General features: G+C 42.5%; 1 protein-coding gene across 16 annotated transcripts in view; it reads left to right on the top strand.

Annotated features, from left to right (window-relative positions):
- The window catches only part of ncam1a (neural cell adhesion molecule 1a), a 305,600-nt gene that overhangs the window by 203,263 nt on the left and 75,497 nt on the right, over nucleotides 1-26,840 (top strand). For all 16 annotated transcript variants that reach the window (XM_036937583.2, XM_036937579.2, XM_090192498.1 and 13 more), the window contains exons 2-8: nucleotides 8,196-8,270; nucleotides 9,219-9,428; nucleotides 11,553-11,696; nucleotides 13,092-13,229; nucleotides 13,606-13,723; nucleotides 15,667-15,827; nucleotides 15,969-16,111. In XM_036937583.2, the coding sequence (XP_036793478.1) occupies nucleotides 8,196-8,270; nucleotides 9,219-9,428; nucleotides 11,553-11,696; nucleotides 13,092-13,229; nucleotides 13,606-13,723; nucleotides 15,667-15,827; nucleotides 15,969-16,111 (989 nt within the window). The remainder of the gene's footprint in view (nucleotides 1-8,195; nucleotides 8,271-9,218; nucleotides 9,429-11,552; nucleotides 11,697-13,091; nucleotides 13,230-13,605; nucleotides 13,724-15,666; nucleotides 15,828-15,968; nucleotides 16,112-26,840) is intronic.

Here is a 26,840-nt window from a genome sequence, read left to right as displayed (position 1 = left end):
AAGCTTCAGCCTCAATTTAAAGAGTTTGAAATCCAAAACACTAAAAATAGCGTTTTTACCCACTTGGCCTGAAATACATTTGTCCTCAGAATTGGGATCTGTGGTGAGGTTTCTCCTATGCCCTACTTGGTAAGAGAGGAAATAGGAGCTGTTATTTTTGTTCTTGTGTGGTACCTCATACCAGGCACAGCGAACATGCTTTAGACAGCTCAAATTTCACTGCCTCTGATGATGGCTCCATCTTACAAAGCACCGATCATGTTTATGGCAGAATCCAGGATTTTTCTGAAAATATACAGTGGGGAGAACAAGTATTTGATACACTGCCGATTTTCCTACTTACAAAGCATGTAGAGGTCTCTAATTGTTATCATAGGTACACTTCAACTGTGAGAGACGAAATCTAAAACAAAAATCCAGAAAATCACATTGTATGATTAAGTAATTAATTTGCATTTTATTGCAGGACTTAATATTTGGTACAGAAACCTTTGTTTGCAATTACAGAGATCATAAGTTTCCTGTAGCTCTTGACCAGGTTTACACACACTGCAGCAGGGATTTTGGCCCACTCCTCCATACAGACCTTCTCCAGATCCTTCAGGTTTCGGGGCTGTTGCTGGGCAATAAGAACTTTCAGCTCCCTCCAAAGATTTTCTATTGGGTTCAGGTCTGGAGACTGGCTAGGCCACTCCACGACCTTGAGATGCTTTTTACAGAGCCACTCCTTAGTTGCCCTGGCTGTGTGTTTCGGGTCGTTGTCATGCTGGAAGACACAACCACGACCCATCTTCAATGCTCTTACTGAGGGAAGGAGGTTGTTGGCCAAGTACTCGCGATACATGGCCCCATCCATCCTCCCCTCAATACGGTGCAGTTGTCCTGTCCCCTTTGCAGAAAAGCATCCCCAAAGAATGATGTTGTACTCATCCTTCTTCTTCCTCCAAACACGGCGAGTGGAGTTTAGACCAAAAAGCTCTATTTTTGTCTCATCAGACCACATGACCTCCTCCCATTCCTCTTCTGGATCATCCAGAGGATCATTGGCAAACTTCAGACGGGCCTGGACATGCGCTGGCTTGAGCAGCGGGACCTTGCCTGCGCTGCAGGATTTTAATCCATGACGGCGTAGTGTGTTACTAATGGTTTTCTTTGAGACTGTGGTCCCAGCTCTCTTCAGGTCATTGACTAGGTCCTACTGTGTAGTTCTGGGCTGATCCCTCACCTTCCTCATGATCATTGATGCCCCACGAGGTGAGATCTTGCATGGAGCCCCAGACTGAGGGTGACTGACCGTCATCTTGAACTTCTTCCATTTTCTAATAATTGCGCCAACAGTTGTTGCCTTCTTACCAAGCTGCTTGCCTATTGTCCTGTAGCCCATCCCAGCCTTGTGCAGGTCTACATTTTTATCCGTGATGTCCTTACACAGCTCCCTGGTCTTGGCCATTGTGGAGAGGTTGGAGTCTGTTTGATTGAGGGTGTGGACAGGTGTCTTTTATACAGGTAACAAGTTCAAACAGGTGCAGTTAATACAGGTAATGAGTGGAGAACAGGAGGGTTCTTAAAGAAAAACGAACAGGTCTGTGAGAGCTGGAATTCTTACTGGTTGGTAGGTGATCAAGTACTTATGTCATGCAATAAAATGCAAATTAATTACTTAAAAATCATACAATGTGATAGGTCTATAATCAATAATAACGCTCCCTTTTCTTTATATCCTTCTTATTGTTATTATTACTATTGCTATGATCCTAAGTAAAGTCATTATCATTAGTAGGCTTAATATAGCAGCCTTGTATAACCAGCTGTAGGCATAAGAGTGCATCCTGTTTAGTCTTATAGGCTACTGTATCAATCAATCATTCATTCATGTCATCACACAGCATACGAGTCATTAATGATTTAAAATACAATCAAGCATTTTAGTTTTAAAATAAAGCAATCCTTGAATAAATAGCTTAGTCGTTGCTATAATAAAGGCTTAACAACAACAACAAAAACTTTATAACAGACTCTGGTACGGTTAAAGTATTGTTGTTTACATTGCTCCAAACGATCTGGGAAATTATATTGTAATCTACACAGCACCTGTTTGACACACATATCTACACAGCTCTTGCTCCTTACCTTCTTTTTCTTGATCTCCATTATTTTTCACAACTAGTTAAATTTATTCCACACATCTGACTTTCCCTTTGCCTCCTGAGCAACCACAAAACATTCCCCCGTTTTGAGATTATTTGTCAGGTCCTCTACATCTACATTTGAAGTCGGAAGTTTACATACACCTTAGCCAAATGTATTTAAAACCTCTTGGAACTACCCATCCCGGATCCGGGAGAATTGTCATCAACTACACTAATTAGCATAGCACAACGGTCAAAACATATTACTAGAAAATATTCATATTCATGAAATCACAAGTGAAATATAGCGAAACACAGCTCAGCCTTTTGTTAATCACCCTGTCATCACAGATTTTGAAATCATGCTTTACAGCCAAAGCAAGACAAGCATTTGCATAAGTTTATTGATAGCCTAGCATAGCATTATGTCCAGCTAGCAGCAGGAAGCTTGGTCACGAAAATCAGAAAAGCAATCAAATTAATAATTTACCTTTGATGATCTTTGGATGTTTTCACTCACGAGACTCCCAGTTAGACAGCAAATGTTCCTTTTGTTCCATGAAGCAAATTGTTATACCCAAAATACCTGTTTGTTGGTCACGTAATGTTGAGAAATCCACCCGAATTTGCTGTCATGACAAAGCTGAAAAAAAGTTTTTTATAATCAATCCTCAAGGTGTTTTTCAAATATCTATTCGATAATATATTTCAGTATGAGCGAGAGGAAAAATGACCTCTGCCTTTTACATTGTTTAACTTGGGTTAAACGTTTCAGGTAGCCTTCCACAAGCTTCCCACAGTAAGTTGGGTGAATTGTGGTCCATTCCTCCTGACAGAGCTGGTGTAACGGAGTCAGGTTTGTAGGCCTCCTTGCTCGCACACGCCTTTTCAGTTCTGCCCACAAATTTTCTATAGGTTTGGAAGTATGCTTGGGGTCATTGTCCATTTGGAAGACCCTTTTGCAACCAAGCTTTAACTTCCTGACTGATGTATTGAGATGTTGCTTCAATATATCCACATAATTTTCCTGCCTCATGATGCCATATATTTTGTGAAGTGCACCAGTCCCTCCTGCAGCAAAGCACCTCCACAACATGATGCTGCCACCCCCTGTGCTTCACGGTTGGAATGGTGTCCTTCAGCTTGCAAGCGTCCCACTTTTTCCTCTAAACATAATGATTGCCATTATGGCTAAACAGTTCTATTTTTGTTTCATCAGACCAGAGGACATTTCCCCAAAAAGTACAATCTTTGTCCCTATGTGCAGTTCCAAACCATAGTCTGGCTTTTTTTATGGCAGTTTTGGAGCAGTGGCTTCTTCCTTGATGAGAAGCCTTTCAGGTTATGTTGATATAACACTTGTTTTACTGTGGATATAGATACTTTTGTACCTGTTTCCTCCAGCATCTTCAGAAGGTCCTTTGCTGTTGTTCTGGGATTGATTTGCACCTTTCGCACCAAAGTATGTTCATCTCTAGGAGACAGAATGCGTCTCCTCCCTTAGCGGTATGATGGCTGAGTGGTCCCATGGTGTTTATACTTGCATACTATTGTTTGTACAGATGAACGTGGTACCTTCAGGCGTTTGGAAATCTACCATTTTTTTCTGAGGTCTTGGCTGATTTATTTTGCTTTTCCCATGATGTCAAGCAAAGAGGCACTGAGTTTGAAGGTAGGCCTTGAAATACATCCACAGGTACACCTCCAATTGACTCAAATTATGTCAATTAGCCTATCAGAAGCTTCTAAAGCGATGACATCAATTTCTGGAATTATCCAAGCTGTTTAAAGGCACAGTCAACTTAGTGCATGTAAACTTCTGACCCACTGGAATTGTTATACAGCGAATTATAAGTGAGATAATCTGTCTGTAAACAATTGTTGGAAAAATAACTTGTCATGCGGCGGGGTAGCCTAGTGGTTAGAGCATTAGACTAGTAACCGGAAGGTTGCAAGTTCCAACCCCCGAGCTGTCAAGGTACAAATCTGTCATTCTACCCCTGAACAGGCAGTTAACCCACTGTTCCTAGGCCGCCATTGAAAATAAGAATTTGTTCTTAACTGACTTGCCTAGTTAAAGGTTAAAAAAAATAATAATAATTAAAAATGCACAAAGTAGATGTCCTAACTCACTTGCCAAAACTCTAGTTTGTTAACAAGATATTTGTGGAGTGGTTGAAAAACAAGTTTTAATGACCTAAGTGTATGTAAACGTCTGAATTCAGCTGTATTTTGCTGTCATGTGTCAGTGTTTAAAGTTTGTTATAGCCTATTTATTGATGTGATTATAATCTGCTATAGGTCAGGCCCTATTTGTAATGTGCATGTGATGCATTCATGTGTCACGTAAAGAGAGCAAAGATTGAGGGATTAGGGAATGTTTTTCATAAACAAGGGATTTCAGGAAACAGAACTTTTTAGTCAGAAATGGCTGTAATTATTTTGCAGCTTCAGCAACACAGACAGAGCGATAAACACTTTGATGTTCTGTGGTGGTCTCTGTAGCAGGGAGGAGAGCGAAACAACGGGTGCTTGTCACACAGTCACTCCTTGTCTTTTTTTATTTAACACAGTGCAGCAAGTCCGGCCCGGCACAATCAAATCAATTGCTGGTCGCACTCCCTCTAGTCACTTGTGTGTCTTAGTTATTTAATCAAACAGTGTGCTTAAGGCGTCAGACAAGCTCAGTGAATGTAGTTGATTTTATTAAAACACATAGGGTGTGTCAATATATGGAAAAAATACATGTTTAAACATTTTGACAAATGAATTGGTCTAAAGAACCGACGACTCTTGATCGACCAAGATTTTTTAGTCGGGGACAGTCCTAGTCCAGTGATTCATTACAAAGTAAGAAGCCTGAAGGGCATTTTGGAAACCTGTCAGGTAACACTTTATTTGACACCTAGTGTCATAACACTTTATATGACACGCTCATTACCATGTCATAATATCAACAGATGACAACGTGTCATAACCTGTCATAATATGATCATAACGCTGTCACGAACCATATTTTTACACCTGATATGCATTATTTTTATGGCTGTTATGACACCTGCATAAGTATGTCAAAACCCACATTTATTCAAATGTGTTTTTTCCCTGACAAACTTTAGTTTGAAAGTGAAATCCTTTGTTGGTGTAATGAATTCGCTAAAGTAATGTTTTTACACATTATGACACTGTCAAGAAGCATTATGCCCATCAGAATCATATAAGCCAGATAGGCCTATCACGTACATGCCCTTATGTCAGATATCTGTCAAAAAGAGGGTGTCTTGTCCTGCTCCTGAAATATGCTCCTGCATTCATCTCAGTCATCAGCAAGAGAGCATTTGGGGTTGGTGCATGTTTGACATCAATGTGTGCGCAATTACAGTGATAATTCAATATGGTACATTTCAGGAAAAAAAAGTAAAGGGTTACCAAATGTCACAATGTATAATGTAATGGACTCTGTTAGATACAAGGAAAGGTATTTTCTTGTTTTTATTAAAGCTGCAATATGTAACTTTTGGATGACCTGACCAAATTCACATAGAAATGTCAGTTATAGATCTGTCCTTCTCATTGAAAGTAAGTCTGAGAAGCAGTAGATCTGTTCCATGTGCGCTATGTCTATGCTTCCGTTCTTAAGTTGCGTTTTTGCATCTTTTACTTTTGGTTCTATACACCAGCTTAAAACACCTGAAAATACAATATTTTTCTGTTATTGAAAATATATTTCACAGCGGGTTAGATGGTACAATGATTCTCTACACTACATTGCTTATTTTGTCACATAAACTGAAATTAGGTTAACTATTCTAATTTTAGCAACCAGGAAATGGCGGAGCAATTTCTGCATATTGCACCTTTAATGTCTGTTCTCCCCTGTTATTTTAGCTGAAGTTTAACAGCCCTGTCAGTCTGCCATACTGTGAGGGAGGGTTTAAAAAGCACAGCACAGACAGCCACCGCTGTGTCCCTCCTAGTCGACTATGTGTTAGCTTTAGCATTATGCGTTGGTGGTTGCTGCACAGCCAGTTTGAGGTACCAGCCCAGAATCAGGTCAGTTGAATGCAGCTGAGCTGAGTATCACCTGGGTTCAACCTGACATCTATCAGGGTTGGTAGAGAGACAATGTATGAATAGTGTCATCCTAGTCATGGTAAATCTTATGTTAAATTCATATTAGGATTCAATGTTGTATCGGCTTTGCACTCTGTGCTTCACTCTTGAGGCACAGATCTTGGCAGAGAGAGTGCCTGACCTGTTTTGTGAGGAGACCATTTCCAAAATAGGCCATGGCAGATCAGAGCACTTTTGAAGAAAGAGTCCTCTGCTGTCGTCCCGGCACACCTAGGGTTAAGATTATGTAAATCTTTCAGGTATGAAAATGTTGAGTATATCTCTCTTGTCTCTCACCAAGTTTGGAGTTGATTCCTCTTTAATTTATCCAGCAAAGCAGAAGAGAACAAACAACAGCTGCTTCTCTCCGGTACATTCTAAATCTCATCTGTGTCACCTGCTTTAGCTGATGCAGAAAGATGAAATGTATTAGGTAGCATCTCAAGAAGCTAATACGCTATGATTTATGGAATTACACTTCCTGAGTGTGCAGTCTGTGAAAGATGAAAAAGAGATAACACTGGGATACCTCAGTTAGGTGACTTTCATTAGTCTTGAGTGAAAATCGAGGCTTTAGGTGCCATTTTAGATCAGCAGGTAAGGGTGCTCTCGAGCAGCTTGATGTTCTTTACCATTCGGCCATCAGATTTGCCACCAATGCTCCTTATAGGACACATCGCTGCACTCTATACTCCACTGTAAACTGGTCATCTCTGTGTACCCGTCGCAAGACCCGCTGGTTGACGCTTATTTATAAAAACCCTCTTAGGCCTCACTCCCCCCTATCTGAGATATCTACTGTAGCCGTAATCCTTCACATACAACACCAGTTCTGCCAGTTAAATTCTGTTAAAGGTCCACAAAGCACATACATCCTTGGGTCGCTTGTCTTTTCAGTTCGCTGCAGCTAGCAACTGGAACGAGCTGCAACAAACACTCAAACTGGACAGTTTTATCTCATTCTCTTCGTTCAAAGACACAATCAGGGACGCTCTTACTACTGACAGTTGTGTAATGTATTGTTGTCTCTACCTTCTTGCCCTTTGTGATGTTGTCTGTGCCCAAAAATGTTTGTACCCTGTTTTGTGCTGCTGCCATTTTGTGTTGCTACCATGCTGTGTTGTCATGTGTTGCTGCCATGCTATGTTGTTGTCTTAGATCTCTCTTTATGTAGTGTTGTGTTGTCTCGTCATGATGTGTGTATTGTCCTATATTTATTTAATATATTTTTAATCCCAGGCCCCGCAGGAGGCCTTTTGGTAGGCCATCATTGTAAATGAGAATTTGTTCTTAATTGACTTGCCTAGTTAAAGGGTTAAAAAATGAATAAAATATCATCAAGTCGCCGGACCCCTGAGTAATTGCCACTGAGGTATAAAAGAACTGGAGACTGCGTCCAAGATGTCCGTTGTTTTCAACTAAATCTACTCACGTTTGCATACGTCGATTCTTGGGCCGTCTAGAGTATATCCGGGTTGCATCTGGTTTACACAGCCCAATATCACATGCGCACTAGCAATGCTGGGACCTTGCCAAGTCTCTGACAATTTACACATCTAGAGGTCCAAAAATACATGCTACTGTGGCCTACAAGCCTACAATGTGGGTTTATGTGTTTCCATTTGTTGTCTTGGCATACCAACTCTGACTTTGTCATGCAAATAATAAAATGCTTGTTTGTCAACAAAATCCAAATAACGGCATAAATGCAGCATCATATGGAAAAGTGAAAGGTGGGAAACGGCTCATCTCAGGTTGATCAGCAGCAGATGTTCAGTCAAATTGTTGATGCATTCAAATGTGTGTCTTGCCTTGCCTCACTGTGCTTTGCCCCTGTGTCATCCTGTCATAGTCGTTCTCCCCTTGAGCACAACTGCTCTAGGACCTGCTCTTTCTAAACAAATGTTTACTTTAACTGTTCTGAGACCTGCTCTCTGTGTTTTTCTCTTCCAGCCTCCCTGCAGGTGGAGATCACCCCGATGCAAGGAGAGATCAGTATGGGGGAGTCAAAATTCTTCCTCTGTGAAGGTAGGTGTGGTACAGATACCATCGCCTCCACAACAGCAAACCCACACTTAGCTACTGTATTCGGGCAGAGGATTCCAAATAAAGTGCAGGTGCTACAGCAGTTTTCATGGATGCAGTAGCATGGGCTTCCCGGGATGCTAACCTGCAACTGTGGTTGTTACAACCCCCCCCCCCCCCCACTCCTTCTCCCCCACACACACACTACTGGCAGACTGCTGCAGGTCAGCGTCCTGTTGTGGAATAGCAAAGACAGAAGAGAGGCTCAACATGTCATGGTAGAAAGATGAAACCATCTCACTTTAATGATGTTTCCTTTGAATGAAAAGAACTGTGGCCAGCTGTGTACTTCTTTTGCAGTAAAAAAGTCTGCAAAATACTGTTTTTCTCAACACTTCTTTATTCCATTATGAATGAGGAGGGAGTGAAAGAATCCAGGACACGTGACTTTGCTTTGCCCTTTCAAAACATCAATGGTGGAGAATGCGATAGAACTTCTCAAGTTTTCATTTGTAATTTTATTTTATTTGAGGTAGTACATCATCTGAGCAAATATGTAATAAAAAATGCATGGAGTCCTTGAAGCAGGTAGCCCTAGGGAATGCTGGCCTAGTATTAATCCATTTGTACCAAAACAACGTTTACTCGGTCTAGTTTGTCAGGATATTCACGTCTTTGTTAAGAGTGAGATGTTGTGACATTATGCCTACTATACTTTTTAGGTTTTATCTCATGTTCATGACAGATGACTTAAACAGCATTAGGATGGATGTTATTTTGCTAAGTAGAGAAGCCTGTTAACCTTAAAAAAAAGCTATAATGCATACCTCAGACACATCTCGCAAAGCAGCACATTCTTCTCTGTTGTCAATCATATTAACTGCTGTAGACACATAAACAGTGCATTCGCACTCTACTCACACGTCCACCCTGCCTCTATTCGTCCCTCAGTTGTCGGAGATGTAAAGGACATTGATTGGTATGCCCCGAACGGCGAGAAGCTCCTACCGAACCGACAGGACATCCTCGTGAACCGCAACGACGAGTCCTCGTCCACTCTCACGATCTATAACGCCAACGTGGACAATGCCGGCATCTACAAGTGTGTTGCCAAAAATGGAGACAAGGAGTCTCAGGGCACCGTCAACGTTAAAATCTTCCGTAAGTTCCCTCTCAAACTGCTTGAAACAAGGTCCTATTCTTCATTGTACTTTAGCGGATTACCACTAAAGGAAATCCTCTCACTGTATATTTGTGCATATTTGTGGAGTGCACAATGTAATTTTGAAGAATGTAATTTAAAATGATCTGCATATTCTGTTCATATTTGTTTACTTCAATTGGCCTCCCACATTATTTATTTACCTTTATTTAATCAGGGAGTCACCATTAAGACCAGTGTCTCTCTTTGTGAGGGAGCCCTGCATATGCAATTGCATAAACTGCATAAAAAAGCAAATACAATATGAAACAAATTATAATAAAGCACAACACATATTGCACAGACAAAGACAAATATACACAATACACAGAAAACACATTCAACTAAAACAAACACATTCTTCATTATAAAAAAATCCTCTGTCCTCTGCCTGAACTGCCCTAGGGACACTAAAGCATCTATTCGAAATGCGTTTTGGAGATCATTCAAAACATGTGGATCAAGAAATCTAAAGGATAACTTACTTAATTCTGTGAACGCCAAAGGGGTGTCCAGAGTTAACCAACCTTGTGAATGGGTTTGATAACTTGTCATTTTAAATTTTAACAGTGAAGTTAGGTAAGTCAGAAGCTTGTGGAGCAGGGCATTGTAAACAAACAGAGCATAATTATGAAATCTATGTGAATTCAAAGGTTCAGCACAACATTTTGGGAAAGAATACAGTGATGAGTAATAAAACTGTCTCCTGTAATTAAAAGCAAAGGCCGCTATGAAAAACATCATCCAGGAATTTAAGAGTAGACGCAACTGTACTTTGATAAATAGTATCACCATAATCAAGAACATACAAAGGTTGACTGCACCATCTGCTTCCTACTAACAAGAGAGACTAGATCTGTTTCTCTAAAAAAAAAAGCCCACTTTAAATCTTAGTTTCTTAAAACCTGTAAGGGATCGATGTCCCTATACTGGGACGATTGAGTTAACGTGCGCTGATGTGATTAACACATCAGTAACAGCAAACTTTCCAGGACATAGACATGTCTTACATGGGCATAAAGCTTCAATTATTGTTAATCTAACCGCACTGTCCAATTTCTTTAGGATTTGGCCGTGTTGGCACAGTTATCATCTGAGACAGGTTTAGCTCAGAGTAAATATATTTCAGCGTATCTGACCCTGGAGTCTTCTAATTAATATTAAAATTGACCATAATGAATAGTTCAGATTACCATACTTAAATTTCAGATGAATTGGTTAAGAGCACATGAGGGAGCAGAGGGAGGGTGATACACTCCTACTAGTGTCTGCTGGTTATTATGACCACGGCCCACATTAAGAGCGAGCCGATCAAAACGCTTAGGGACAGAGGTAGCAAGAAATACAGAAACATCAAAATTGTCCTTTGTAAATATGACAACACCCCCACCCCCAATTCTGTCTAATCTGGAAACATTATAAACTGACAGACACATCAGCAAGTTTCAGAAATGACCAGAATGCCCACATTGGATCGATTCCACCTTTGAAATCAAACTTCTTGCATTTACATTAACAAATCCAAGACCGCAGCTGCGGGACTTAAGGTCAGATGAAGTCTCTAATACAAGCATGCTATGATCAGTAGGTAACCCCTTATTTGAAAATGCCATAGGATTGGTTTGAATTGGTATAGGTACAAGATTGTCTAGAACTGAACCATTGGGCTTATGCATCGAGCGAGGACGTGAGTTAAAACAAGAGTCAATGAGGGTTACCTGTTGCAGGTCTGCAGTATGCTGATAATTTATTGTTGGGATTACCTGATACTGACTTGGAGTGGTGAGCAGGTCTTGGAAAAATAATATACGGTATTGTTGATTGTATCTTTGCCCTAGTATCATTGTAATGGTATCCAACATTGTATCTTCATTTAGAGAACCAGCATATACAACTATACTAACTGTATAGTATGAAGTATATTCTTTCTGAACAGATGGAATGCCACTACAGTTAGCACTCTTTCAAATGCATAGACTGGGTAACAAAGAAAGTGCTTGCCATAGAACATGTTGGTTAATTAAGTTTGTTGACTGGTTCAGGAAATCCAGTTGACGGTGGACTTCTATTCTTCTCCCCTACAGAAAAGATAACCTTCAAGAACGCCCCTTCCCCACAGGAGTTCAATGAAGGAGATGACGCTGACATCATCTGTGACGTCGTCAGCTCGCCTCCTGCTGACATCATCTGGAAGCACAAAGGCTCAAAGATCCAGGTTGCAAAAGACGGTAAGGCTTGTGCACAGTTCGATGTGCCAATGTGTGGGTTGCCTACTGCCAGAGTCATGCGGCTCTCCCCTTTACCATTTTTTTATTTTTTTATTTGCTTTCATCTATCTGCCAACTTTTTTTCATTCACCCCCCCACTCACTTGCTCCCTCCCTAAGTGCACAGCCCTGCCTTTTGGTAATTCAAGTGTTCTGACATAATGGATGAAGAGAGAACAGGAAACAAGATATTTTTTGATCAGGAGGAATGGTTGTTGTCGGTTGTGAAATAATTTTTGAAGGGTTCATATTTAGACTATTTAGTCAAGTCGAGTGGGATGCTGCCTGAAGGATTTTGTTTCTCTCCATATTGCACTATTTTAACCTTAGAGCACCCCTCCCTCTTGCAACCACTGGGAAGCAAAGGGTGACCGCAGCGCTCTGGTGTGTGGTGTTTTCTTGGACCCTGGATGGGTTGTGTTTTTCACTGGAAAACCACTAATTGTAGCCCAGATTGAAACCCATACTGCTTATGTATATACCATTTTCCACATTGCTCCAGTTAACCTTTTCCTTATCAAAGCTGCATGTGCTTATAGCTCAAATTACAAGTATTTTTCATGAAAATATGTGTTTCACAGCTCAGAGAGCTATTTAAAAAGTCGAATTCAAAGCTTTTGCCCAAATACACATTCAGTAAACCAGATATACATCTGGCACCGCTTCAGAAGAGGGTTAACAGAACACAGTTGCCATACAATATTTATACGCTGGCTGCCAGATGTTTGAACTTAGAGGGTTCATAGAATATTTACATAGTAGAGCTTTGATGACGCAATTCAAGAAGTAGTAGTGGTTTCAGCATCTGTATGTTTACATTGCCATGTTTTACCACATTTACTACAGTATGGATATAAAGGATATAGAATTAGACACGTATTCTCGTATACAACGCTGTTAGAGGCACCATGTCATGGCAATGCTCTGTGGAGCAATGTAAAGAAATATCACAGTGAAAAGTATGGCATTTAATTTTTCTAAATAAACATTGACATAGGTAAATAGACATTATTTCAGTTGATGGAGCTTTCTTTTGATGAATTTATGCCACTAATATTACAGATCAATCTATTTCTGATGGTGAGTTATGTACCCTATCATATGGTCCTATTTAAAAAAGGTATGTTCTCTCCACCCCTCCTTATGTTTCCAGCCACCAGAAATAACTCATGCAATGCATTTACATTGTTAGCTATATTGCTGCTGAGGATACAGCATTCCTCTGTAACGGAGACCATGCCTCCTGAAGTCGCACAGTATGTGTGCTTTTACCATGTTGCCTTGTCTTAAACCTACACCACCCACTGTTAAGGATGAATGACCCTTCTCTGTTTCCTTCTTTTGCGGTTTTTCAAAGTTCGATTTAAGATCCTGACCAACAACCACCTCCAGATCCGAGGCATCAAGAAAACAGATGAAGGGGCGTACACCTGTGAGGCTCGTGTAATGACCAGGGGAGAGATTGACCTAAAGATCATCAAGGTCATCGTCAACGGTGAGTACCACATCCTCCCTCTCACCCTACCCCTCGTTCACCGCCTATGCTCTCGCAATGGGATTTGCATCCGAGCACAATTAGAATATAGTGTAGTTATAAATGCAACACTGTGCTGTTATGAGCACCATTACAGAATTATGACAGAGAAAATAAGCCTGTATCAAGCATACAGTAACATGTATTTTCTCCTATCATACTTAATCAACCAGTATAGTGAATCATGATCTGATTATACATTTTAAGACTTTTTACAAGCATATAACACCCTTAAAATGTCTTATCTTAGTATCATCTTAGTATAATTTATTTCCTACTCACGTGTGACCTCTGTATCTTTGAGTAATGCTTGTATCCATGTCTGTCTGTGTTTCAGTGCTCCCTAGCATCCGCACCAGGCAGTCAGAGATGAATGCCACGGCGGACGTCAACCAGTCTGTGATGCTGGCCTGTGACGCTGACGGCTTCCCTGAACCCACAGTCACCTGGGCCCGGTACGTCACACTGACCACCTTGTCTTTTAATGAGCATAAATAAACTGGCTTGTTGTGACTGGTTGAGGAGGTGACTGTGAAGTGAATAAGGGTTGTTTATTTTAACTTTTTTTCCATTTTTTTTGGTCAGCATTCTCATGATAATAGGATGTTAAACAGTATTGAATTATATTTATGTAGTACCTTGAAGATGGCCAAAGCTCATTTGTTTGATATATCCTCAGCATAACTGTTGACACAACGGGCCCTCTAGTATAGTATGAGAATAATTCCAACACTGCTTCTCGAGCTCCTCTTGGAGTGTAAACGAATGAGAAGGATAGGAGGATGAGGAGATGAATCCGTAAGGGCTGGGCCTCGCCAGAGGAGGAAGGAGACAAGCGAGGTAGGGTGAAGGGAGGGAGTAGGGGGGCAGAAACTCCTAACATTCTTTATTTATTTCCTGGCCGCCGACAGGCCTGTCATTTGGTATCCCTTAGAGGCTGCTTCAGGATTGAAGCTCTTAGAAGCATACAGATGTGGGACCGCAGTCCAAACTCAGTGTGTGCACATCTGATTTAGAGTTCAAGGGAGGCTCAGGCATGTCATGGTTCAAAGAGAGTGCTCGGTCAAGAGTGCCGAAGAAATTCCTTAACTTGACATCATACAGTGTATCACCATCCTATGGATGTAGTCCCTTTGTAAAACAGCCATGATGCAGCTATGGTAACAAAGCAGAGCCAGAGAAACAAAGAAAAAAACATATTTTTTTCTGTCCTGGATGTCTGGTCAGTAGCTCTAAAGACATTGGTTTTATGTGTCACGGATCCCTCTGGAACTTTCCTTGCGCACACCTTGCACCTGTTCCCAGTGATTGTATTTGTATAGATGTGCCCTTTGTTCACCATGGTGCTGTCGATTATTGTCACAATGTCCGTTGGTGCGTGTGAGTACCTGTGCTGTGTGTTTTGGCTTTCTTGCCCTTGTGGAGTGCGGAGATGATTACGGGTCTTGTCCGGTGTGTTAATGTGTGTTTGTTATTTATTCAAGGTACTCCTCGCTCTGTTTGGGTTTCAACCCTGTGTTTTTGTTACGTGTTTATTTGGTCTTCGTCCCCGTGCCTTTACACAGCATGCTGTAATTTGGAGTATAATTTTAAAAACTATTACGCATTCCTGCGCCTGTCTCCCGAATCTCTTCATGCCAAAGTGACAGAATAATCGACCATTGAGGGAGACAGCGGGAATGGCCCGTCCGACGACGGTGTGACTGTCCGATGGCGCAACTTCAGCAGCAACAACTGGCCCATCCGACACCACCACAACCGGTCTGTCCGATGCTACTGCTCGCAACTCCGCCGCAACTTCGGCAGCTGCATCGGGTCCTCATCGACCCGCACTGCGTTCCTGTGATCGTCACCAAGACCGGTGTCGTTGCGCTGCAAGCAGGGGGGGGGGTACTGTCATGGATCCCTCTGGAACTTTCATTGCGCAAACCTGGCCCCTATTCCCACTGATTGTATTTGTACAAAGGGAATATATGTGCCCTTTGTTCACCATGGTGCTGTCAATTTATTGTTACATTGTCCGTTGGTGCGTGTGAGTACCTGTGCTGTGTGTTTTGGGTTTCGTGCCCTTGTGGATTGTGCAGATGATTACGGGTCTCGTCCCGTGTGTTATTTATTCAAGGTACTCCTCTCTCTTTTGTTGGGTTTGGGTTTCAACGCCGTAATTTGGGGAATAATTAAAAAAAACTATTACGCGTTCCCTGCGCCTCTCCCGAATCTCTTCATGCCAACGTGACATTATGGTTCTGAGCCAGGCCTTTTGTTTACCAGCTGCTCTACTGAGATACGGCCCCCAAAAAGATCATACTTTCAGAGTGAAGACGACTATTTTTACCTTCATGTTGTGGAGACAGACATCAGTGACGTGAACTCTGCATTTCTGCCTTTCCCCCCTCAGTAACAACATTGTCCTTGAGTCGGACGATAAGTACGGCCTGAACAACGACGGCTCAGAGCTGATAATAAAAGATGTCAAGAAAGTGGATGAAGGAGATTACACATGCATCGCCCGGAACAAGGCCGGGGAGAAAGAGGAGGAAGTTAGCTTGAATGTGTTCGGTAAGAGCAAAATAATTACTATTAACTGTGGTAAAATAATGTTGTGTTTTTGCTTTAGAATTGGTTTTACTATAGCAATGTGCATACAAGTAATGTATTCCATTGTCATCCATCAATATATTGTATTTTTACCTTCTCTAGTGCAACCTAAGATCACCTACCTGGTCAACCAGACTGCATCAGAGCTGGAGGAGCAGATCACCCTGACCTGCGAGGCCTCAGGAGACCCCACCCCCACCATCACCTGGAGCTTTGGCCGCAGGATCTTCACAGAGGGAGAGCAGGTACTGGTGTCTGGGGACCAGGGGAGGCTTGCAACCAGGGGCCTGAGCTGTGATGGACAGGGTATGTCACTCAGAGTGCCTACTGACCGATCCATCACTGTCCTGAATATTGATAGGAAACCTAAAAAGCAAGCACAGCTCTATTTCATTCATGGCATTATACAAAACCTGTTCAAAATTAAATTGAGCAAGTCCAACATTAAAAGCCAGTGGACATGTACTAATCTGTCCTGATGGTTTCATGCATTGGTTTCTCCTTCTACAGGAGCCTCTAAACAAGAATTACCAGGTATGATATTCAAATGGTCAGGTAATGAAACTCAATATATGTTGGGTTGTTGTGACTATACACTGTACAGTATATCCACCCAGATTTGATTGAGAAAAAAAATCTGATACAATCGAATAGATCCAAATCCGGTCATCCGCTCGAATTCCTGTAATTTTTTGACCCGCTTAAATTCTGATCTTATCAGGGTTCTGTAGTTTGATTTTGCTGTTTGCATAGTCACTGTGAATGCATAGATTGCACTCAAATCCCCCCCCCCCGCCTCTTGTGGTGCAGTTCACATTTTGGGATTGAAAACCAAGCTTTTGATTGTCTTTGAAAGCCCTTAAACAACCACGTCTGAACCAGTGTTCATTTCGAGGCACGTGTTTCAGGGAATGGTCCTATCTGACGTTGCACCGGAATACTGTCATATTCCTTTACTACCAGCCATTCCAAGTCATTGTATACTCAAACAATGAAAGAAATGCAGCAGCAATTGCTGAACCCCAGGTGCAGCTGCATCTCAGCATATTTAAGGTAATTAGTAATTGCGCAGCAGTTGCTTTCCATAATTTCATGTATTCTCATCCAAACAGTCAAGCAATATCCATCGACAACTGCTAACAGCTCTCATCAATATTCAGTCATCAAACCAAATGTTATGTAACTTGTGCCAAATACAACAAGTGTAGACCTTACAGTGAAATGCTTACAAGCCCTTAACCAACAATGCAGTTAAAAGCGATGCTATACACAGGGGGTACCGGTGCGGTGGCACCGGCCAGTCGAGGCAATTGAGGTAGTATGTACATGTAGGTAGAGTTTTTAAAGTGACTATGCATAGATAATAACAGAGTAGCAGCAGTGTAAAACGGGGGGGGGGGGGGGCAATGCAAATAGTCTGGGTAGCCATTTTATAAGGAGTCTTATGGCTTGGGGGTAGGTGTTTAGAAGCCTCTTGGACCTAGACTTGGCGTTCTGGTACTGCTTGCCGTGCGGTAGCAGAGAAGTCTATGACTCGGGTGGCTGGAGTCTTTGACAATTTTTAGGGCTTTCTTCTGACACCACCTGGTATAGAGGTCCTGGATGGCTGGTTCGTACCATTACCATCTGTAGTGCCTTGTGGTTGGAGGCTGAAAAGTTGCCATACCAGGCAGTGTTGCAACCCATCAGTATGCTCTTGATGGGGCAGCTGTTGTACCTTTTGATGATTGAGGACCCATGCCAATTCTTTTCAGCGTCCTGAGGGGGAATAGGTTTTGTCGTGCCCTTTTCTAGACTGTATTGGTGTGCTTAGACCTTGTCAGTTGTTGGTGATGTGGACACCAAAGAACTTGAAGCTCTCAACCTGCTCCACTACAGCCCCGTCGATGAGAATGGCAGCATGCTCGGTCCTCCTTTTCCTGTAGTCCACAATAATCTCCTTTGTCTTGATCACGTTGAGGGAGAGGTTGTTGTCCTCGCACCACACGGTCAGGTCTCTGACCTCCCTATAGGCTGTCTCGTCATTGTCAGTGATCAGGCCTACCTACCACTGTTGTGTCATCGGCAAACTTAATGATGGTGTTGGAGTCATGCCTGGCCGTGCAGTCATGAGTGAACAGGAAGTACAGGAGGGGACTGATCACATCCCTGAGGATCAGTGTGGTGGATGTGTTGTTAGCTACCCTTACCACCTGGGGGTGACCGTCAGGAAGTCCAGGATTCAGTTGCAGAGGGAGGAGATTAGTCCCAGGATCCTTAGCTTAGTGATGAGCTTTGAGGGCACTATGATGTTGAATGCTGAGCTGTAGTCAATGAATAGCATTCTCACATAGGTGTTCCTTTTGTCCAGGTGTGAAGTGCAATAGAGATTGCATGATCTGTTGAGGCAGTATGCAAATTGAATTGAATCTAGGGTTTCTGGGATAATGGTGTTGATGTGAGCCATGACCAGCCTTTCAAAGCATTGCATGGCTACTGACATGAGTGCTACAGGTCGGTAGTCATTTAGGCAGGTTACCTTAGTGTTCTTGGGCACAGTGACTATGTTGGTCTGCTTGAAACATGTTGGTATTACAGACTCAGACAGGGAGAGGTTGAAAATGTCAGTGAAGACACTTGCCAGTTGGTCAGCGCATGCTCGGAGTACACGTCCTGGAAATCCGTCTGGCCCTGCGGCCTTGTGAATGTTGACCTGTTTAAAGGTCTTACTCACATTGGCTGCGGAGACTGTGATCACACAGTCATCCGGAACAGCTGATGCTCTCATCCATGTTTCAGTGTGACTTGCCTCGAAGCGAGCATAGACGTAATTTAGCTTGTCTGGTAGGCTCGAGTCACTGGGCAGCTCTCGGCTGTGCTTTCCTTTGTAGTCTATAATAGTTTGCATGCCCTGCCACATCTGATGCGTGTCGGAGCCGGTGTAGTACGATTCGATCTTAGTCCTGTATTGACGCTTTGCCTGTGATGGTTCGTCAGAGGGCATTTCTTATAAGCTTCCAGGTTAGTGTCCCGCTCCTTGAAAGAAGCAGCTCTACCCTTTTATCTCAGTGCGAATGTTGCCTGTAATCCATGGCTTCTGGTTGGGGTATGTATGTACAGTCACTGTGGGAACGACGTCATCGATGCACTTATTGATGAAGCCAGTGACTGTGGTGTACTCCTCAATGTCATCGGAAAAACCCTAGAACATTTTGCAGTCTGTGCAATCAAAACAGTCCTGTAGCTTAGCATTTGCTTCATCTAACCGCTTTTCTATTGACCGAGTCACTGGTGCTTCCTGCTTTAGTTTTAGCTTATAAGCAGGAAACAGGAGGACAGAATAATGGTCAAATTTGCCAAATGGAGGGCGAGGGAGAGCTTTGTACGTGTCTCCTTGTATGAAGTAAAGGTGGTCAAGAGTTTTTTTTTCCCCTCTCTGGTTGCACATTTAAACTGCTGGTAGAAATAAGATAAAAGGGATTTAAGTTTCCCTGCATTAAAGTCCAGGGCCACTAGGAGCGCCACCTCTGGATGAGCGTTTTCCTTTTTGCTTATGATTTATTTCAGCTTTTATTTATTTATTTATTTCATCACATTCCCAGTGGGCAATGGTAGCATTGCATTTTAAATTGTTTAACTTGGTTCAAACATTTCGGGTAGCCTTCCACAAGCTTCCCACAATAAGTTGGATGAATTTTGGCCCATTCATCCTGACAGAGCTGGTGTAACGGAGTCAGGTTACTAGTCCTCCTTGCTCGCACACGCTTTTTCAGTTCTAATCACACATTTTCTGTAAGATTGAGGTCAGGGCTTTGTGATGGCCACTCCAATACCTTGACTTTGTTGTCCTTAAGCCATTTTGCCACAACTTTGGAAGTATACTTGTGGTTATTGTCCATTTGGAAGACCCTTTTGCAACCAAGCTTTAACTTTCTGACTGATGTCTTGATGTTGCTTCAATATATCTAAATCATTTTCCTCCCTCATGATGCCATCTATTTTGTGAAGTGCACCAGTCCCACCTGCAGCAAAGCAACCCCACAACATGATTCTGCCACCCCCGTGCTTCACGGTTGGGATGGTGTTCTTCGGCTTGCAAGCGTCCCCCTTTTTCCTCCAAACATAACAATGGTCATTATGGCCAAACAGTTCTATTTTTGTTTCGTCAGACCAGAGGACATTTCTCCAAAAAGTACGATCTTTGTCCCCATATGCTTTTTTATGGCGATTTTGGAGCAGTGCAGTCTTCCTTGCTGAACGGGCTTTCAGGTTATGTCGATATAGGACATATCAACATATGTCCTATAGGATCTGAAGAAGGTTTGCATGGAGGAGTGGGCCAAAATCCCTGCTGCAGTGTGTGCAAACCTGGTCAAGAACTACAGGAAATGTATGATCTCTGTAATTGCAAACAAAGGATTCTTTACCAAATATTAAGTTCTGCTTTTCTGATGTATCAAATAATTATGGCATGCAATAAAATGCCAATGAATTACTTAAAAATCATACAATGTGATTTTCTGGATTTTTTTCTAGATTCCGTCTCTCACAGTTGAAATGTACCTATGATACAAAAAATACAAAAACCTCTACATGCTTTGTAAGTTGGAAAACCTGCAAAATCGGCAGTGTATCAAATACTTGTTCTCCCCACTGAAGGTACTTTTGTACCTGTTTCCTCCAGCATCTTCACAAGGTCCTTTGCTGTTGTTCTGGGATTGAGTTGCACTTTTCACACCAAAATACGTTCATCTCTAAGAGAAAGAACGCGTCTCCTTCCTGAGCGGTATGACGGCTGCGTTGTCCTGTGGTGTTTATACTTGCGTATTATTGTTTGTACAGATCAACGTGGTACCTTCAGGCATTTGGAAAATGCTCCCAAGGATGAACCAGACCTGTGGAGGTCTACATTTTACAGCGCCAATTGACTCAAATGATGTCAATTAGCCTATCAGAAGCTTCTAAAGCTATCACATAATTGTTGGAAAAATGACTTGTCATGCACAAAGTAGATGTCCTAACTGACTTGCCAAAACTATAGTTTGTTAACAAGAATTTGTTGAGTGGTTGAAAAATGAGTTTTGACTCCAACCTAATGTGTATGTAAACTTCTAACTTCAACTGTTGTTAGCAGATGTTAATGCGAGTGTAGCGAAATGCTTGTGCTTCTATTTCCAACAGTGCAGTAATATCAGCAAGTAATTGAACAATTCCACAACAACTACAGTGGGGCAAAAAAGTATTTAGTCAGCCACCAATTGTGCAAGTTCTCCCACTTAAAGAGATGAGAGAGGCCTGTAATTTTCATCATAGGTACACTTCAACTATGACAGACAAAATGAGGGGGAAAAATCTTTTTTTTAATGAATTTATTTGCAAATTATGGTGGAAAATAAGTATTTGGTCAATAACAAAAGTTTATCTCAACACTTTGTTATATACCCTTTGTTGGCAATGACAGAGGTCAAACATTTTCTGTAAGTCCTCACAAGGTTTTCACACACTGTTGCTGGTATTTTGGCCCATTCCTCCATGCAGATCTCCTCTAGAGCAGTGATGTTTTGGGGCTGTTGCTGGGCAACACGGACTTTCAACTACCTCCAAAGATTTTCCATGGGGTTGAGATCTAGAGACTGGCTAGGCCACTCCAGGACCTTGAAATGCTTCTTACGAAGCCACTCCTTCGTTGCCCGGGCGGTGTGTTTGGGATCATTGTCATGCTGAAAGACCCAGCCACATTTCATCTTCAATGCCCTTGCTGATGGAAGGAGGTTTTCACTCAAAATCTCACGATACATGGCCCCATTCATTCTTTCCTTTACACGGATCAGTCGTCCTGGTCCCTTTGCATAAAAACAGCCCCAAAGCATGATTTTTCCACCCCCAAGCTTCACAGTAGGTATAGTGTTCTTTGGATGCAACTCAGCATTCTTTGTCCTCCAAACACGACGAGTTTAGTTTTTACCAAAAATTTATATTTTGGTTTCATCTGACCATATGACATTCTCCCAATCTTCTTCTGGATCATCCAAATGCTCTCTAGCAAACTTCAGATGGGCCTGGACATGTACTGGCTTAAGCAGGGGGACACGTCTGGCACTGCAGGATTTGAGTCCCTGGCGGCATAGTGTGTTACTGATGGTAGGCTTTGTTACTTTGGTCCCAGCTCTCTGCAGGTCATTCACTAGGTCCCCCCGTGTGGTTCTGGGATTTTTTTGGGGGGGGGTTCTGGGGTGAGATCTTGCGTGGAGCCCCAGATCGAGGGAGATTATCAGTGGTCTTGTATGTCTTCCATTTCCTAATAATTGCTCCCACAGTTGATTTCTTCAAACCAAGCTGCTTACCTATTGCAGATTCAGTCTTCCCAGCCTGGTGCAGGTCTACAATTTTGTTTCTGGTGTCCTTTGACAGCTCTTTGGTCTTGGCCATAGTGGCGTTTGGAGTGTGACTGTTTGAGGTTGTGGACAGGTGTCTTTTATACTGATAACAAGTTCAAACAGGTGCCATTAATACAGGTAACGAGTGGAGGACAGAGGAGCCTCTTAAATAAGAAGTTACAGGTCTGTGAGAGCCAGAAATCTTGCTTGTTTATAGGTGACCAAATACTTATTTTCCATGTGATTTTCTGGATTTTTTTTCTCATTTTGTCTGTCATAGTTGAAGTGTACCTATGATGAAAATTACATGCCTCCCTCATCTTTTTAAGTGGGAGAACTTGAACAATTGGTGGCTGACTAAATACTTTTTTGCCCCACTGTACCTCATACACACAAATGTAAAGGAATAGAATAAGAATATGTACATATAACTATATGGATGAGCGATGGCTGAGCGCCATTGGCAAGATACAGTAAATTGTATAAAATACAGTATATACATATGAGATGAGTAATGTAGGATATGTAAACATTATTATTAAGTGGCATTATTTGTGACTAGTAACTAGTGAATCATTTATTAAAGTGGCCAATAATTTGAGTCTATGTAGGCAGCAGCCTCTGTTTAGTGATGGCTGTTTATGTTTTCAGTCTCTTGGCAGGGTGAACAGGCAGTGGCTCGGGTGGTTGTTGTCTTTAATGATCTTTTTGGCCTTCCTATGACATCGGGTGCTGTCGGTGTCCTGGAGGGCAGGTCGTTTTCCCCCGGTGATGCGTTGGGCAGACCGCACCACCCTCTGGAGAGCCTTGTGGTTGTGGGCAGTGCAGTTGCCGTACCAGGCAGCGATACAGCCAGACACGATGCTCTCAAATGTGCATCTGCAAAAGTTTGAGGGTCTTAGGTGACAAGCCAAATTTCTTCTGCCTCCTGAGGTTGAAGAGGCGCTGTTGTGCCTTCTTCACCATATTGTCTTTGTGGGTGGACCATTTCAGTTTGTCCGTGATGTGTACGCTGAGGAACTTAACTTTCCACCTTCTCCACTACTGTCCCATCGATGTGGATAGGGGGGTGCTCCCTCTGCTGTTTCCTGAAGTCCACGATCTTCTCCTTTTTGTTTTGTTGCCGTTGAGTAAGAGGTTTTCCTTACACCACACTCCGAGTGCACTAATCTCCCCCCTGTAGTCTGTCTCATCATTGTTGGTAATCAAGCACACTATTGTTGTGTCTGCAAATTTGCTGATGATATCGTGCACCAGCGGCTGTTTACAAATACACATAGACCTTCACCCCTTGTCTTTCCAGAGGCTGCTGTGCTATCCTGCCGGTACAGTGTATAACCTGCCAGCTATATGTTATTCATGTCGTCGTTCAGCCATGACTCTGTGAAACACAAGTTATTCATTTTTAATGTCCCGTTGGTAGGATATATGTGCTTTAAGTTCGTCCATTTTATTATCCAGCGATTGTACGTAGACCAATAGTACCGATGGCAAAGGCAGGATAGCCACTTGTTGTCTAAACCTCACAAGGCACCCCGAGATCCTTCCACGAAACTGTCGTCTTTCTCCTGCGAATGACGGGGATGAGGGCCTATTCGGGTGTCTGGAGTCAATCCCTCTCCTCCGACTCATTTAAAGAAATATTCTTAGTCGAATTCAAGGTGAGTAATCGCTGTTCTGATGTCGAGTGGCAGCAACATTGGTGAGAAAGTCTTTACCCACTCTTCACGCTCATTTATAATCTCACTTTCACACTCTTCCTCTGCTTTGCTCTTTTTTTCTCTCTAGATCTCTCTCTTACTAGGACAAAGTCTTACCAAATCCCCCTGCAATTACTTTGCACCCCTGCAGTTCCTCTGTGTTGCTAACAGCACTCTTAGTAATCATTAGCACTTTTTAAGGGGGCTTTGAGGTCCATGGAATGATTGGGGCAGAAGGCATTTTATAGAGGGAGGAAATAGGTTTTATATGCAATTGGACTCAGTGGAAAGTAGTATTTATTTATTTTCCACTCAATCCCTAGATCCATGCAAACCTTATTTTGCATGTCATAGTTTGGTTTGGACGTTTAAATGGAAACCTGACAAGCAAGGTATTGTTAAATACTTTGTGAATAAGACAGTGCTTTTTCTTAACAGCATTAGAATTTTCTTCAAAGGGCAGATTTGGTTCCAGATTGTGTGTCTACATATATTTATGAATCTCTGTCACCCCTAGCGTTACGCTCCTGTTCTCCTTTTATGTCCTTGAATAATACTTTTACATTTGGACTCCAACTGCCGATCAAAGCTTACGCTTTAAGCTTTGATCGGCAGAATGATATATTTTTTATTTTATTTTATTTAACCAGTTAGGCTAGTTGAGAACAAGTTCTCATTTACAACTGCGACCTGGCCAAGGTAAAGCAAAGCAGTGCGACACAAACAACAACAGAGTTACACATGGAATAAACAAACATACAGTCAATAACACAATAGAAAAAAGTCTATATACAGTAAATAGGCAATAAAAATATGCAATAAATAGGCCATAGTGGCGAAATAATTGCAATTTAGCAATTAAACACTGGAGTGATAGCTGTGCAGAAGATGAATGTGCAAGTAGAGATACTGGGGTGCAAAGGAGAAAAAAAATAACAGTATGGGGATGAGGCTATTTACAGATGGGCTATGTGCAGTGATCTGTGAGCTGCTCTGACAGCTGGTGCTTAATGCTAGTGAGGGAGATATGAGTCTCCAGCTTCAGTGATTTTTGCAATTCGTTCCAGTCATTTGGCAGCAGAGAACTGGAAGGAAAGGTGGCCAAAGTAGGAATTGGCTTTGGGGGGTGACCAGTGAAATATACCTACTGTAGCACATGCTACGTGTGGGTGCTGCTATGGTGACCAGTGAGCTGAGATAAGGTGGGGCTTTACCTAGCAAAGACTTATAGATGACCTGGAGCCAGTGGGTTTGGCAATGAATATGAAGCGAAGGCCAGCCAACGAGAGCATACAGGTCGCAGTGGTGGGTAGTGTATGGGGCTTTGGTGACAAAATGGATGCCACTGTGATAGACTGCATCCAATTTGTTGAGTAGAGTGTTGGAGGCTATTTTGCAAATAACATCGCCTGAAGTCAAGGATCGGCAGGATAGTCAGTTTTACGAGGGTATGTTTGGCAGCATGAGTGAAGGATGCTTTGTTGCGAAATAGGAAGCCGATTCTAGATTTAATTTTGAATTGGAGATGCTTAATGTGAGTCTGGAAGGAGAGTTTACAGTCTAGCCAGACACCTAGGTATTTGTAGTTGTCCACATATTCTAGGTCAGAACCGTCCAGAGGAGTGATGCTGGATGGGCGTGCAGGTGCGGGCAGCAATCGGTTGAAGAGCATGCATTTAGTTTTACTTGCATTTAAGAGCAGTTGGAGGCCACAGAAAGAGAGTTGTATGGCATTGAAGCTCGTCTGGAAAATGTTAAGTGTCCAAAGGGCCAGAAGTATACATAATGGTGTCGTCTGCATAGAGGTGGATCAGAGAATCACCAGCAGCCAGAGCGACATCATTGATGTATACAGAGAAAAGAGTCAGCCCGAGAATTGAATCCTGTGGCACCCACATAGAGATTGCCAGAGGTCCGGACAACAAGCCCTCCGATTTGACACGCTGAAGTGAGTCTGCCGATAAGAATGTGGTGATTGACCGAGTCGAAAGCCTTGGACAGGTCGATGAATACAGCTGCACAGTATTGTCTCTTATCGATGGTGATTATGATATCGTTTAGGACCTTGAGCGTGGCTGAGGTGCACCCATGACCAGCTCGGAAACCAGGCTAGTAACAGGGGTTGCAACAATTTCGGCTGATCATTTTAGAAATAGAGGGTCCAGATTCTCAAGCCCTGCTGATTTGTTGGGGTCCAGATTTTGCAGCTCTTTCAGAACATCAGCTATCTGGATTTGGGTGAAAGAGAAATGGGGGAGTTTTGGGCAAGTTCCTGTGGGAGGTGCAGGGCTGTTGACCAGGGTAGGGTTGGCCAGTTGGAAAGCGTGGCCAGCCATAGAAAAATGCTTATTGAAATTCTCAATTATTGTGAATTTATTGTGGTGACAGCGTTTCCTAGCCTCAGGGCAGTGGGCAGCTGGGAGGAGGTGCTTTTATTCTCTGTGGACTTTACAGTGTCCCAGAACTTTTTGGAGTTTGTGCTGCAGGATGCACATTTCTGTTTGAAAAAGCTAGCCTTTGCTTTCCTAACTGCCTGTGTATATTGGTTTTTAACTTCCCTGAAAAGTTTCATATTGCGGGGGCTATTCGATGCTAATGCCGTACGCCACAGGATGTTTTTATGCTGGTCAAGGGCAGTCAGGTCTGGAGTGAACCCCGGGCTATGTCTGTTCCTGGTTCTACTTTTTTTTTATGTGGCATGCTTATTTAAGATTGTGAGGAAAGCACTTTTAAAGAATAACCAGGCATCTTCTACTGACGGAATGAGGTCAATATCTTTCCAGGATACGCGGGCTAGGTCGATTAGAAAGGCTTGCTCGCTGAAGTGTTTTAGGGAGCGTTTGACAGTGATGAGAGGTGGTCGTTTGACCGCAGACCCATTACGGACGCAAGCAATGGGGCAGTGATCGCTGAGATCC

Source organism: Oncorhynchus mykiss, chromosome 12 (assembly GCF_057628025.1).
Source record: "Oncorhynchus mykiss isolate SJ-2025 chromosome 12, ASM5762802v1, whole genome shotgun sequence".
Taxonomy (NCBI): domain Eukaryota; kingdom Metazoa; phylum Chordata; class Actinopteri; order Salmoniformes; family Salmonidae; genus Oncorhynchus; species Oncorhynchus mykiss.
Note: the sequence above shows the minus strand (reverse complement) of the source record. Positions and strands in the feature narration are given on the sequence as shown.